The following is a 15747-nucleotide window of genomic DNA, read 5'->3' on the forward strand; positions in this document are numbered from 1 at the left end:
CCCCCACCTGGGGCTCCTGTTCCCACTCCCGATAATGGTCTGTGCTTCAAGTGTGGTCAACCGGGTCACTTTGCCAGGAACTGCTATCAGAACCAGAATCAACTGGCCCTTCCAGCAGCTGGCCGTGGTAACAACCAGCCCCGCAACAACAATGCTAAGTCTTATGGTCGTGCTCATGCCAACCACGTTGATCTCAGCGAAGCTCAAGACCAGCCTGCTACTGTGATGGGTACACTCCTCGTAAATTCAGTACCAGCATCCGTTTTATTTGATACATGAGCATCCCATTCATTCATATCAGCAGAATTTGCATTCCTGCATGGCATTAATTACGAAGAGATAAACACTCCGCTAGTGGTACACACCCCTGCGGGCCAATGTCAAACCTCTATGGTTAGTCACGATGTTACTGTTGAAATTGAAGGACTGGAATTTCTTGTCTCTCCCATCGTACTGAAGTCCTGTAGCATTGATCTCATTCTGGGAATGAATTGGTTAAAAGCGCATACTGCTTCAATCGTTTGCACCACTAAGACCGTCCATCTGCTACACCCTTCAGATGAGATAGTTACTTACCAAGCCCATCTGGTGCAAAATGCCGAGGCAAGGCTCTATGCATTGAATGCATTGAATGCAGCACCACTCGAGGGCATTGAAAACATTCCCGTCGTGCGTGAATTCCTCGACGTCTTCCCTGAAGAACTTTCAGGGATTCCCCCTGCTAGAGCTGTCGAATTCATCATCGACTTGAAACCAGGCACCACTCCTATAGCCAAGCGACCCTACAAAATGCCGCCGCATGAACTCCTTGAGCTTAAGGAGGAAATCGACAAATCTCTTCGCAAAGGGTTCATTCGCCCAAGTTGCTCTCCTTGGGGAGCACCTTCTCTCTTTGTCAAGAAGAAGGATGGGACTAACCGATTGGTTCAAGACTACCGTCCTATAAACCAAGCTACCATCCAGAATAAATACCCCCTTCCTCGGATCAATGATTTGTATGATCAACTGGCGGGTTCGTCAGTGTTCTCTAAGCTCGACTTGAGGTTGGGCTACCACCAGATCCGTGTTCGCGAAGAGGATATCCCAAAGACCGCCTTCGTGACTCGCTATGGTTCATACGAGTACACCGTCATGTCTTTCGGTTTAACCAATGCTCCAGCCACCTTCTCTCGTCTGATGAACTATATATTCATGGATTACCTCGACAAGTTCGTGGTGGTTTATCTGGATGATATCCTGGTATTTTCCAAGAACGAAGAAGAACATGCTGAACATCTTCGACTTGTGCTGGAAAAGCTACGAGAGCATCAACTATATGCCAAGTTCTCCAAATGTGAATTCTGGCTACCGGAAGTAACCTATCTTGGGCATGTCATCTCTAAGGATGGTATTGCCGTCAACCTCGAGCGAGTTCAGGCTATTCTTGATTGGACTCCTCCCAAGAACGTTAAGCAAGTCAGAAGTTTTCTCGGTCTCGCCAGCTATTGCCGTCGATTCGTCGAGAACTTCTCCAAGATCGCCAGGCCTCTGACTAACCTGTTACATAAGGGCGTCAAGTTCCAATGGACAGACAAATGTCAGGAAAGTTTCCAGGCACTCAAAGACAAGTTGACTTCTGCTCCAGTTCTAGCTCCACCTGATACTAAGAAGGACTTTGTCATTTACTGCAACGCTTCCCGTCAAGGATTAGGCTGTGTCCTAATGCAAGACCGAAAAGTGATTGCTAATGCCTCTCGGCAATTGCGCCCTCATGAAGAGAACTACCCAGTTCACGACCTCGAACTTGCTGCTGTCATTCATGCGCTGAAGCAGTGGCGACATTACCTTCTCGGTAATCGTTGCGAGATCTTCACTGACCACCAAAGTCTGAAGTATCTGTTTACTCAGCCAGATCTGAACCTCCGTCAACAGAGATGGATGGAGCTTGTTGCAGACTTTGACTTGGGTATTTCCTATACGCCAGGCAAGGCTAATGTAATGGCTGATGCCTTGAGCCGCAAGTCTTACTGCAACCACCTCTAGGTTCATAAAGTTCAGCCCTCGCTTGTTGAAGAATTCAGGAAGTTGAACCTCCATATTGTTCCACCGGGTGCACTCGCTCCCCCTCCTAAGGAGTTTGGCAAGGTGAACCTCCACGTTGTTACCCAAGGTTCCCTCAATACCCTAGTTGCTAAACCAGATCTCGAGGACAACATCAAAAGGCTACAGAAGTATGACTCTGAAGCCCACAAGATTAAGCGCTACCTCGCAGAAGGAAAGCCCTCATTCTTCACTATTGCTGAAGATGGCACCTTATACTTCAAGGGCCGCCTAGTGGTGCCATGTGCAGAGAAAAACCTGGATATGACACAGGAAGTTATGAAAGAAGCTCATGATACGCCTCTATGTATCCATCCTGGTAGTACAAAGATGTACCAAGACATCCGTCAGAGATTCTGGTGGTCTAATATGAAGCAAGACATTGCTCGTTATGTTGCTGAGTGTGACGTTTGCCGTCGTATCAAAGCAGAACATCAAAGGCCTGCTGGAACTCTGCAACCTATCTCTATTCCTGAATGGAAATGGGACCATGTCGAGATGGACTCGTCACTGGATTTCCCAAATCACAGAAAGGTAATGATGCTATTCTTGTCGTCATTGACTGGCTTTCCAAAGTTGCACATTTCCTGGCGGTCAAGGAAACGATCACTGCTAGTCAACTGGCAACGCTCTATATGTCCAGGATTGTTTCACTCCACGGTATTCCATTGGTTATCAGTTCAGACCGTGGCAGCTTATTCACTTCAAGATTCTGGGCAAGTTTCCAAGAAGCTATGGGAACTCATCTGTCATTCAGTACTGCGTTTCATCCTCAATCGCAAGGGCAAGTTGAACGCGTCAACCAAGTTCTCGAAGACATGCTTCGAGCTTGTGTTATTTCCTTCGGCAAGAAATGGGAGGAATCTCTCCCGTATGCTGAGTTCTCTTATAATAATAGCTATCAAGCTAGTCTGAAGATGGCCCCCTTCGAAGTGTTATATGGACGAAAGTGTCGAACCCCTCTGAACTGGTCAGAAACTGGGGAACGTCCACTCTTCGGTCCGGATATTATCCAAGATGCCGAAGAACAAGTCCGCATTATCCGTGAGAATCTCAAGACTGCTCAGTCACGTCAGAAGAGTCAGTATGACCGTCATCATAAAGACATGGTCTATCAACCTGGCGAAAAGGCTTATCTTCGAGTCACACCTATGAAGGGTGCTCACCACTTCGGGATCAAGGGCAAACTAGCTCCTCGCTATATTGGCCCATTCACTATTCTTGAAAGGCGTGGAAAAGTGGCATACCAACTGGAGCTACCGCCGAACCTTTCTCAGGTTCACGATGTGTTCCATGTGTCACAGCTCCGCCGTTGCTTCAAGGACCCAATCCGAGCTGTGGATCACGAAGTGCTCGAATTGCAGCAAGACCTCTCCTATAAGGAGCATCCGGTCCGCATTCTCGACCAAGCTGAACGCCGCACACGTCAGAAGGCGATCAAGTTTCTCAAAGTTCAGTGGTCGCACCATTCTGAAGATGAGGCCACTTGGGAACGAGAGGATCGTCCGCGCGAAGAATACCCCGCACTGTTTCCTTCTACCTCCTAAATCTCGGGACGAGATTTCTTGTAGTGGAGGAGATTTGTAACACCCCGAGGATCATGCTACAATAACTCTCTGTGATTAAGCTAATCATGTTGCTAAACAGGGCTTGATCACATTGGAATCAGATTTCTTTTCAAACTCCTAATTCAAACTTCAATTAAATTTAAAGTGGAAAATAAAAGTTTTCAAAATTTTAAACAAAAATGTTCGGTGGGTGCCAAATAATACACTGGTAATTATTGTGGAGAAAACTCCTTTTTAGAAAATGCCTAAGTATTTTAAAATGGATTAAAAGGTGAAAGAAAATAAATAAAAGAAAATGCAAAACAAAACAGAAAACAAAATAAAAACAAAAGCCCCCCCCCCACTGGACCTGGCCCAACTGGGCAACCCCAGGCCTAGCCGGCCAGCACCATCCCCCCCCCGGCCGAAAGGCCCAGCTCCACCCTGGCCCATCTGGCCTACCTTATCCCCTCACCCCCACCGACAGCCACCCCCACTCCCCCCCGAAATATCTCCCCTGCCTCCCCCGATCTGGATCGAGGAGGAGGCCGTCGCCGTCGCGCTCGACCCCGCGCCGCCTCGCCCTCGCCGGAGCACGCCCCCGCCGGCCTGCTTCCCCCTTCTCCGCCTCGCCCGTCGTCCCCGTCACCCTCCCCGCGCCCCGCTGCCAGACCCCCTACGGCCACAGTGAGCACCGCCGCGCCTCGCCCCTCCTCTCTCTCCCTCGCCCCCTCTCCTCTCGGTCACCGCCGCCCCGCTCGCGCTCCGGCGCGCCCAGACGCGCCCCCCGCCGCGCCTGGCCATGCCCGCGCGCCCGCACGGCCATCGCCCGCGCGCGCCCGACCGCGCGCCCGCGTCGGCCACGCCCCGCCTGCCCCCCCTCGTCGTCGCGCTAACCTCGCCGTCGCGAGCAGGCCCATGGCCTCGACCGCGCCCCCCTCGCTGCTTCTTCCCCCACGCCCGACCGCACAGACGCGCGCCCGCACGGCCATCGTCGTCGTTTGCCTCCCCTCCGCCGATCTCCGCCCCGTCGCCACGGTGACCTCGCCCCTCTGCTCCACCACCGCAACGCACCGCTGCTCCGCCGCCGCTCCGGTGGCTCGTCGGAGCCCCGCCTCCCCTGGCCCTGGCCGCCGGCGCCGGCGTGCACCGTGGCGCCGCGCCCTCGTCTCGCGCCCGTTCGGGCGCTCCGCCCCGTTGCCCGCGCCCGTAACCGCACCCGCATCGCCCCCCTCTGGGCCACTGCCAGGTGGGCCTCGCCCCACCTGAGCCACTGCCCCCCTGGGCCCGAACCCTCTGGGCCACTGCCAAACGGGGCCCAGCCCACAGAACAAAGAAATAAAAATAAAAATAAATTAATAATAATAATAATAAATTAATTAATAAAATAATAAATTAAATAAATTAATAATAATAATAATGATAAGAATAAATTAATTAATAAAAATTAATAAATAAATAAAGAAAGAAAATAAAAATAAAAATAATTTTAATTAATTAATTAACTAAATTAATTAAGTTAATTAATCATGTTTAAATTAATTAAACAGTAATTATTTAGCTAAACACTAATTAACCTAAACAGTGAATGACAGGTGGGTCCCACTGGACCCACATGTCAGTTGACTTAGTCAACCCCTGTTGACTGCTGATGTCAGCATGACATCATGCTGATGACATAAATCCAAATTTCGAATTAAATTAAATAATTAATTAAATTCCAGAAATTAACAAAATCTTTAGAAAATCCTATCTTTTAATCCGTAACTCGGATTAAAATATTTTCAACATGAAAGTTGCTCAGAACGACAAGACGAATCCGAATACGCAGTCCGTTCGTCCACCACACCTCCCTAACCTATCGAACTAGCAACTTTCCCCCTCCGGTTCGTTTGTCCGAAAACGCGAAACATCGGGAATACCTCCCGGATGTTCCCCCCCTTCGCCCCCCTTCGCCGGTACCACCTACTGTCGCGTTAGGACACACCTAGCACCGCTCATTGTCATGTCACGCATCGTCATGCTTATGTTTGCATTGTATTTACTGTTTCTTCCCCCTCTTCTCTCCGGTAGACTACGAGACCGACACTGCTGCTGCCCAGTTCGCCTACGGAGTCGACGACCCCTCCTACTTGCCAGACAACCAGGCAAGCCCCCCCCTTGATCACCAGATATCGCCTATTCTTCTCTATACTGCTTGCATTAGAGTAGTGTAGCATGTTACTGCTTTCCGATATCCTATCCTGATGCATAGCCTATCCTTGCTACTACTGTTGATACCTTTACCTGCAATCCTACATGCTTAGTATAGGATGCTAGTTTTCCATCAGTGGCCCTACATTCTTGTCCGTCTGCTGTGCTATACTATCGGGCCGTGATCACCTGGGCGGTGATCACGGGTATATACTTATATGCTATATACATGACACATGTGATGACTAAAGTCGGGTCGGCTCGAAGGAGTACCCGCAAGTGGATCTTTGTGGCGGAGCGACAGGGCAGGTTGAGACCGCCTAGGTGAGAGGTGGGCCTGGCCCTGGTCGGCGTTCGCGGATACTTAGCACGCTTAACGAGATCTTGGTATTTGATCTGAGTCTGGCCATTTGGTCTATACGCACTAGCCATCTACGCGGGAGTAGTTATGGGTATCCCGGCGTCGTGGTATCAGCCGAAGCCTTCGTGACGTCAGCGACTGAGTGGCGCGCGCCGTGTTGGACCGCTTTGACGTAACCGCCGTGATCGTGTGGGTTGCTAGGTCTGCTCGCGGCCGCGTTCGCAATGTGCAGGTGTGCATAGGGCGATGGGCCCAGACCCCTGCGCGCTTAGGATTAGACCGGCGTGCTGACCGCTCTGTTGTGCTTAGGTGGGGCTGCGACGCGTTGATCTTACGAGGCCGGGCATGACCCAGAAAAGTGTGTCCGGCCAAATGGGATCGAGCATGTTGGGTTATGTGGTGCACCCCTGCAGGGAAGTTTATCTATTCGAATAGCCGTGTCCCTCGGTAAAAGGACGACCCGGAGTTGTACCTTGACCTTATGACAACTAGAACTGGATACTGAATAAAATACACCCTTCCAAGTGCCAGATACAACCCGGTGATCGCTCTCTAACAGGGCGACGAGGAGGGGATCGCCGGGTAGGATTATGCTATGCGATGCTACTTGGAGGACTTCAATCTACTCTCTTCTATATGCTGCAAGATGGAGATGGCCAGAAGCGTAGTCTTCGACAGGACTAGCTATCCCCCTTTTATTCTGGCATTCTGCAGTTCAGTCCACTGATATGCCCCTTTACACATATACCCATGCATATGTAGTGTAGCTCCTTGCTTGCGAGTACTTTGGATGAGTACTCACGGTTGCTTCTCTCCCTCTTTTCCCCCTTTCCTTTCTATCTGGTTGTCGCAACCAGATGTTGGAGTCCAGGAGCCAGATGCCACCGTCGACGACGACACCTACGACGCTGGAGGTGCCTACTACTACGTGCAGGCCGCTGACGACGACCAGGAGTAGTTAGGAGGATCCCAGGCAGGAGGCCTGCGCCTCGTTCGATCTGTATCCCAGTTTGTGCTAGCCTTCTTAAGGCAAACTTGTTTAACTTATGTCCGTGCTCAGATATTGTTGCTTCCGCTGACTCGTCTATGATCGAGCACTTGTATTCGAGCCCTCGAGGCCCCTGGCTTGTATTATGATGCTTGTATGACTTATTTATGTTTTAGAGTTGTGTTGTGATATCTTCCCGTGAGGCCCTGATCTTGATCGTACACATTTGCGTGTATGATTAGTGTATGGTCAAATCGGGGGCGTCACAATACAAAACTCTCATGCAGGCAAGCAATTTGAATGGCAATCTCGAGTCATGGATGCCAAGGAACAAAGAAGGGAAAAAAGATAAAGAGTGGTATGTACGAATGACCAGTGAAGAAAAACTTAAAAACCTGAAATAGCATCATGGAGCCTATCAACAAAACAAAAGAATTAAAAATTCAACCCAATTGCAAAAAAAAAACACAAGGGAAGAAGAAATATGCTTACATGGAGCCACACAAAAGATATAAAAGTGCGCATGAGAAATGCAGAAATACGCAAATATGCAACCAGAACAAAAAAAAAGCTAAAATAGAGCAAATTACATCTAACCGTGAATTGAGGCGCAACACACTAAGCAAAGATTCAATTGCGATGGAGAATCGTGCATATATCGCGACACAATAGAAAGTTTGTACATCTATACGACAAGGACTTCATGGTTAGCGCACACACAACATTTTTAGACGCTAGGCAAAGTATACGACATCTTTATTGTGTGATATCAATAACTCAACATAAGTGTTGCGTGTATGATTTTTTTATCAGCACGATGGCTAATTTACAGGTGAGATATGCTTTGTCACTATATATTGACGGTCTAATCTACAACGTCGTATTGAAGTCAGACGAAAAACATCATGTGCGCTCTTACTTCAGAAATCCTTTGAATTAGTAACTGAACTCTTGAAAAATATGCTTCGAAGTCGAGAAAGAATGCACTAACCACTATTATTTCAACTGATTCCAGCGACAGTGCTTCTAACGGTTGGATGTTTACCTTTTATTTTTATTATTTTCTGTTATTCACGCGTCCTGTTTCGTCCCGCACGCCAACTAGGGGAGGGGGGTGGGCGCAGTTTTACCATCTCTCCCGCCGCTCTGAATGCCCTAATCCTGATCCCAAACGAGGCCCGATGATGTCTAGGGAAGTGGCCATGTTGGAGTGGGGGTGTGCTCCTACTGTTGGTGGCAACGTGTCAACAAAAGAGCACCATGCATTGTAAAATCTTTACCTTCTAGCCATCATATTTTTGAAGTGGGAAAGTTTAAATATGAATTAATGTTAATAGGGATTCTGGAGGAGAGAAAGAGGACACTAGGGCAAGACAAACGGAAATAAGTGGACCCATGGGAACGAAAATAAATGGACGCATAGAACGGGGTAACAATTTCCCGTGTTACAACGCACGGACATTTGTGCTAGTACCGAGTAAATTCTTTTTTTAGCTGCGGATACGGGGAAAGTATCTAACGTTGGATATGACGAGTAACGCCGAACCCAAGTAGCAGGGGAAAGCGCGAGCCGCCCTACTGGTACCGTCCATTATTAGGTAAGAAAAAAGAGTCCCCCATCCTCACGAAGCCACAACCCTGACACTACACGTCCACATATCCCGACCGTGGAAATCAAACACAAACGGTCGGATTAAAACTTGGGTTCTGTATAAGTTTCTGCCCAAGCCTCACGAGCTCCTCCCCGTCTCCCCGAAATCCGGCGCCGCGCTGTCTTTTCGTCTAGCCTCGCGTCTCCGATCCAGCGCAATCCGGTGGGCGGTCTCCCCATTCTGACGGGGCTCTGATCCAGTGGTGTGATTCGGCGGCTGCTGGATCGGTCGGCGCCACAGGGAGCTGCGGATTCAGCTCCGGGTAGCCAGATTTGACTGCGTAGAACGAGACCTGGGAGGCGCGCCCATCGCCAGAGGTGCTCGCCGGGGACGGCACATGCGCGTGACGCTCACGCCCAAGGACGAGGATTGGCTGGTCGTGCTGATGACGAGGGAGCGCCCGCGGTCGGCGGTGGTCGCGCCTGGGGGGGACGTCTTCACCGCCGGTGGCGGCGGGGAGACGTCCGATGGGGACTCCTCAGAGTCGCTGGAAGAAATTAGTGCCGCCGACTTTAAGGAGTCGTCCAGTGGCACCGCCGCTGCGTCGGCGTCGGCGCAGAGATCTAGGGTTTGGATGGGATACACCATGTCCAGGAGTTATGCGCCGGCGTTCCACAGCTTTGCTTGGGCGCAGGCTGTGCAGAACAAGCCTCTCGTTCCGCGGCCTGTTGCCGACGAGGACGAGGTAGAGCACCTCGTCGACGCCTCGGACGAGGAGAAGGAAGAGGGCGAGATTGAGGAGGGGGAGGCCGTACAGTCCACTTCCCCTCCAATTAAGCAGCCTGAGACCATCGACTTGGACTCTGATGCGCAGGACAAGTCAGAGTCAGTGGCCATGGAGCAGACCCCTTTGGCCTTCGAGGCAGCTGATGAGCTGGATTTTGACCAGCGCGTGGGGAGTATACTGGAGGAGCTTGAGAGGCTTTCCATTGAGGAAGCTGAGAAGTATGTACTCATGTTTCATGGCTAGGATAATGTTTGATTCAGTTTCTGAGAGATATAAGTTACTAATGTTGTGTTGTAGGTCATTTGAGGGTTCGTGTGCCCGCCTGCGGTCTTGCTTTGAGAGCCTTAAGCCGCTGTTCCCAGAGAGCGGTAGCCCGATGCCTATGCTTGATGCTCTTGTGCAACAGGCTTTTGTTGGAATCGACACCATCACCACTGTAAGGCTGACTGCTGGATTTTTTCCTTTCCAAACTGGCAAACCATAGTGCTCACATCGTTTTCATTGTTGTAGGTAGCTAATTCATATGCGATGCCGAAGAGGGAGCAGAACAAGAACATGCTCTTGAAGTAAATATAAGTCATCTTTTGCTAATCATTTAGTATTGAATAAAGCTGACTTGTTATCTTATAACCAATTGGTCCCCTTTCAATTGCTAGGCTGTTGTTTCACATAAAGAACAGATATTCAGACATGCTGGCACTCAGCCAGCGAGATGAGGTCTGCATTTTTTGTAGCTCGCGGGGCCTCATGAGTTAGCAGGTTGTGCTCGAATGCTAACTTTCTGTTTCTTTTTCTCTGGACAGCTCGATAGTCGTGTGAGACAGTTAGTTTTTGTAGATGGAGAAGACAATGCCGGTTCCAATTGTAGCACCAAAACAGTGAATGTGGTTGTTCAATCTGGACAGGTTCCATCAGATAGACTGCCAGTCGAGTCAGGAGCAGCAAATCCACTTAGGGGCTCTAGTTTCCCTAGCTGGGAGATACCGGCGAATAATAGAATGGTTAGCCCCTTGTTGGACCTTCATGCAGATTATGACGAGAACAGCTTACCCTCACCCACCCGAGATAGTGCACCACCTTTTCCTGTGCCAAAGCCCATTGGATTTGGAGTATTTCCAATGGCACCTGACAGATATTTTTTGGCGGAAAGAGTTGATCCTTCAAAAAAAGTTCTGTATACATGTGTGAATGATGCGCTAAAGGATGTTTCCTCGTACCGACAGAAGTATGGCCAGACATCTACCTTTGCAAGTGATGATCTTCCAAGCCCAACCCCATCTGATGATGGGGATAAATCTGGAGACAAAGAAGGTGATATATTTGGTGAAGTTTCAAGCTTTTCAGCTTCTAATAAGTCTGCTCCGCCAAGTGGGAATCTGATACCTGCCTCCCGACCTAGTGCAGTTATCAGCAGCAATGACAGTTTTGCAGGTGGTCCTCCAGGCTATGCTAAACAAATTGAACAGTCTGTTTCAGGACCCAGCCATGCTCTTAAGCCTTCAGCTAAAAGTAGAGATCCAAGGCTCAGGTTTTTGAACCGTGATTCTGGTGGTACTGCAGATGCAAATAGACATGTAAATTTTGCAGAGCCAAATGCTTCCAAAGATGGGACCTTGGGGGGTGTTGTATCAGATAATAGCCGGAAGCACAAGGCAACTGGCCAACCTCTCACGGGTGAAACCGTGTTAAAAAGAGCTAGGGAGAGTACTGGGAATCCCAGAGACATGCAGGTACCACCTAGTAGAGATGGAAGTAACATTAGCTCCTATTCAGGTGACAGGGTTCAATCAAATCAGCATAAAGGGCTTGAAACTAAGGCAGCCGGGAATCCTAGTATTAGGACCAGTAGTCAACTTATTAGCAACGTAAGTAGTATCCCAGACAGTACTGGAACTCTCCAAGCCTCCCAGCCTAATTCAGTTCCACAGACCAGTGCAGCTCCTATTGTTTCATTGCCCGCAGTGTTAAAGGACATCGCTGTGAACCCGACTGTGCTCATGCATTGGATTCAAATGGAACATCAGAAGAGGTCAGCATCAGAGCCTCAGCCTGCTTCAGGTATTATCTCTAGTGGCATGATCAATAATGTCACTGCTGGGATGGTTATACCACCTGGCAATGCTCTGAAGACCGCAGAAGTTGCACACATTCCTTCTTATAGGCCACAAGCAACATCGCAAACAGCCTCTGTGGTAAAGCCCTGATGAATGCCACTATCATATTATTTTACAGTGACTTCATTTGTTTGGTGACATATTTTTAGGCATATTAAGTGGAGATTATTTTTCAAATTACAATGCTCATGCTGAGGTTGTAGTAACTTGTAGGTTATGCGGTGTCAATATTTACATGAACATTTTTTTCTCTTTTAGTGCCAATTCCTGGCTTTACTGTAAAGCACTGACCATATGTTTTGCTGTAGAATTCACAAAATGACCCTGGAGTAATACGTATGAAGGCCCGTGATCCCCGTCGTGTCCTCCACAATAACACATCACAGAAGAACGATACTCCGAACTCTGATCAAGCCAAAAGCAATGGAATCACCCTGCCGGCCTTCCAGGACAGCAAAGACAATTTGATTAACCGTGAACAACTGGCAGAGCAACTTCAGACTACTGTGTTGCCATCTCAACCAGTCTCATTATCCAGCATTGCTGGACAGTCCACCATGAGCGCGAGTAAGGTGGATCCTGTCTCTAATTCACAGTTAGCTGCTTCATCACTCATTGCTCCTCAAGAAACTTTAGTCAGCGTAAATAGGGCAGATCCAAGAGTAGCTGCTGGACAGAATGATTCCAATGATGCTGCCCCTGCTACAACACTTGGTACCAGGCCACCAGCTAACCAGTGGGGTGATCTTGATGATCTCCTCAACGGTTATGATGACCAGCAGAAGGCTCTCATACAGAAGGAAAGGGCAAGACGGATCATGGAACAGCACACGATGTTTTCATCGAGGAAACTTTGTTTAGTGCTTGATTTGGATCACACTCTCCTCAATTCTGCGAAGGTATTAGACTTTGTAGCCTAAGACTTAAAGTTGTTTCACTATTCAATAAGTGCACTAACATTGTATGCACTTCTAATTCAGTTTATAGAAGTGGATCCTATTCATGAAGAGATTTTGCGGAAGAAAGAGGAACAAGACCGGGAAAGGTCAGAGCGGCATCTGTTCCGATTCCATCATATGCAAATGTGGACTAAACTAAGACCAGGAATATGGAATTTTCTCGAGAAGGTTTGTTATCTTTAGGTTTCTCAATCACTGCTCATGGACGCATTTTCCACTTCGCGTTGAAGGTTGATGTATTTGGTGCTTTATGCTGTAGGCGAGCAAGCTTTACGAGTTACATCTGTACACGATGGGGAACAAGCTGTATGCTACTGAGATGGCTAAGGTTCTTGATCCTAGTGGAACCCTGTTTGCAGGGAGAGTCATCTCAAGAGGTGGTGATGGCATCTCAAGAGGTGGTGATGGTGATACATTTGACAGCGATGACCGTGTACCAAAAAGTAAAGATCTTGATGGGGTTTTGGGGATGGAATCTGCAGTAGTGATCATCGACGATTCTGTGAGAGTCTGGCCCCACAACAAAAACAATATGATTGTTGTAGAGAGGCATGTATCTCTGTCAAATATTTACTCTGATGTGAATTAATAGCAATTGCATCTTACTAAGTCCTTTTCAAACAATTATCTGCAGATACACCTATTTCCCCTGCAGCAGACGGCAATTTGGCCTTCCTGGACCATCACTTCTTGAAATTGATCGTGATGAAAGGCCGGAGGATGGCACTCTTGCTTCTTCGTTGGCGGTAATGATGGATCTGTCCCTCAACTAAACTCCTGAGAACTGAAATACACAGTTGATTATACTGACAGACTTGTCACATTCTTGAAATAGGTTATTGGGCGCATTCATCAAAACTTCTTTTCTCATCCCAACCTCAATGATGCTGATGTGCGCAGCATACTATCATCTGAGCAGCGGAGGATCCTTGCCGGCTGCCGTATTGTCTTTAGCCGGATTTTCCCTGTTGGAGAGGCTAACCCCCACTTGCATCCTCTCTGGCAGACTGCAGAGCAGTTCGGTGCAGTGTGCACGAACCAGATTGACGATCAGGTTACTCATGTCGTTGCCAACTCACTAGGAACCGACAAGGTGAATTGGGCACTACAAACAGGCAGATTCGTCGTTCACCCAGGATGGTGAGGAATTTATTACCGAAGTTTACTTCAACCGATTTTCTTATTTAATAATACCAGCTCCCGAAATAACCCATCATTTAACCAAGACTCTTACCTTGTTTGCTATCAACAGGGTAGAAGCTTCAGCACTTCTATACCGGCGTGCCAATGAACACGATTTTGCAGTAAAATAACCATTCCCGAGTCCAAATTCCTCACCCAAGAGGAATCCTCTTGGGACAGTCTGTGTCATGAAAACTGAACAACACAAGTAAAAACTGGACCAGACTAAGAAAACCATGGGCCATAAGAAAACCACATGCCAAGACAGGTAATGAAAAATGATTTATGCAAAGCCTGAATTGGTAGAGGTCGGGCCAAAATAATCTTTGGGTTGGTGAGTATTGCTTGTGAAGGGGTTCAGATGGATCATGGAAAAAAGAATGCTAAAGTGAAAAATAGATCATCCAAGACTACCACCCTCCCTTGTAAACATGTAAAAATGTATGTTTCTGGTGCCCTGGCCTCGTGCAAAGACTGCCTGCCGCAGAAATGGGTTAATGACAGCTATTGGTCATAAAGTAGCCAGCGCAGCAACCATTGGGATGAAGAGGCATTAAGTCCGCGGACCCCCTTGTGGCTGTTGCCGTGTGGTGTGGCTCCAGGTGTCGGTGGCTGGATTCCTTGGCGTGCCAAAGGGAAATGCAGGGTTTGATATCATGACGTGCCTGTAGCATTTGCGTGGTTCAGTTGGGCAACATTATGTGTGAACACGTGATAGCAGAGAACAATGCAAGAGAGGTGATCAGTTGGTTAATGAAGTTGTTTCAGGATTATATTAACTTCAGAAACTACAAGGGCTTGTGGGGAGGTAATGATGGAAATTAACCTGAATGGGCTTTTTGACATACTCCCTTGGTCCTTAAATAAGTGGAAATATAGAAATATTAAGGCAAATTATGAAGTGGAGTCACAATGCTTTAGGAAGGCGCAAGTCATCATCTCTCTTTTTTAATTACTCCATCTTCAATGAGCTAAGTGCATGTAGAAAATACAAAGATTATTGGTCTTGATTTCCGTGTGTAAGAAAGAAACAAAATTTGAATGCTAAACGCCCACTAGGACGGAGGGAGTACCTCCCAAGGCCTACTTTGGTTCGTAGGAATTTCATAGGATAAGATTTTCAAAGGAAAAATTCATACGGAGCCCTTTGATTTATAGAAATAAATTCCTATTCTTATGTAGCATATCCAATCCTTCATATTTCAAAGGGAAAAAAATATTAGCCTAGACTCAATGAAAAAATTTCTATCTTGTGCATCAGATGGTATCTCTTTCTTTATAGGAATTGAGATGCATGCCATCTCACTTTCTGTGAAGTTCACATTCCTACAATATTCCTATCCTATTAACCAAAGGAGGCGTAAATTGTGGGTGATTGTTCATTAAGGTTGGTTATAATGGGGAGCATTATATACTAGTAGTATTATGCATATGATACTAGCATATGATACTACTCCCTCTAATTCTTTTTACTCTGCGTATTAGAATTGTTTGAAGTCAAACTTCATAAAGTTTGATCATATTTATATGTAAAAATATCAAAATCTATAATTGTAAAGTTATACAATATAAAGATTTAAGTCACGACGCATCTAATGATAATAATTTTACATTGTGAATGTACATAGTTTTTTCTATAAAGTTGATTAAATTTTATAAGGTTTGACTTGAGACAAATCTTATATGGGAGGACCGGAGGGAGTACCTTCCTAATGCATAATACCACCTCCGTCTAGGTGTACAAGTCATCTTAAATTGTGTATCGTAACCAAAGCGGAGAGAAAAATAAAAAAACTTAATAGCTGTTTGTTACTTCCGATCTTTTTTCTCTGCGCATAAGCAGCAACAAAGATATCAAGAAGCTCCTGGCTGTGTATATTTTGGACTAAATTGTCCCTGTGCATGCCCGAAGAAAGCAGAAGTAATTTAATTGCTGCATGCTACG

General features: G+C 47.3%; 1 protein-coding gene across 1 annotated transcript; it reads left to right on the top strand.

Moving 5' to 3' along the window:
- Window positions 1-8814: 8814 nt before the first annotated feature.
- Window positions 8815-15425, top strand: LOC123097272 (RNA polymerase II C-terminal domain phosphatase-like 3). The gene is made up of 11 exons (XM_044518976.1): window positions 8815-9765; window positions 9845-9983; window positions 10058-10113; window positions 10204-10264; window positions 10351-11739; window positions 11970-12560; window positions 12642-12788; window positions 12880-13169; window positions 13255-13366; window positions 13456-13760; window positions 13873-15425. The coding sequence occupies exons 1-11, from the start codon at window positions 9158-9160 to the stop codon at window positions 13931-13933; spliced, it is 3759 nt and encodes a 1252-aa protein (XP_044374911.1). The 5' UTR covers window positions 8815-9157; the 3' UTR covers window positions 13934-15425.
- Window positions 15426-15747: the final 322 nt, after the last annotated feature.

Source organism: Triticum aestivum, chromosome 4D, assembly GCF_018294505.1.
Source record: "Triticum aestivum cultivar Chinese Spring chromosome 4D, IWGSC CS RefSeq v2.1, whole genome shotgun sequence".
In the NCBI taxonomy this organism is placed as follows: Eukaryota; Viridiplantae; Streptophyta; class Magnoliopsida; order Poales; family Poaceae; genus Triticum; species Triticum aestivum.

Bases quoted from the DNA above. Each gene is read 5' to 3' on its own strand.
- LOC123097272 (XM_044518976.1), top strand. From the start codon at position 9,158: ATGCGCGTGACGCTCACGCCCAAGGACGAGGATTGGCTGGTCGTGCTG. The intron at 9,984-10,057 runs GTAAGGCTGACT...TCATTGTTGTAG, and splicing joins GAATCGACACCATCACCACT to GTAGCTAATTCATATGCGAT. The intron at 10,265-10,350 runs GTCTGCATTTTT...TTCTCTGGACAG, and splicing joins CACTCAGCCAGCGAGATGAG to CTCGATAGTCGTGTGAGACA.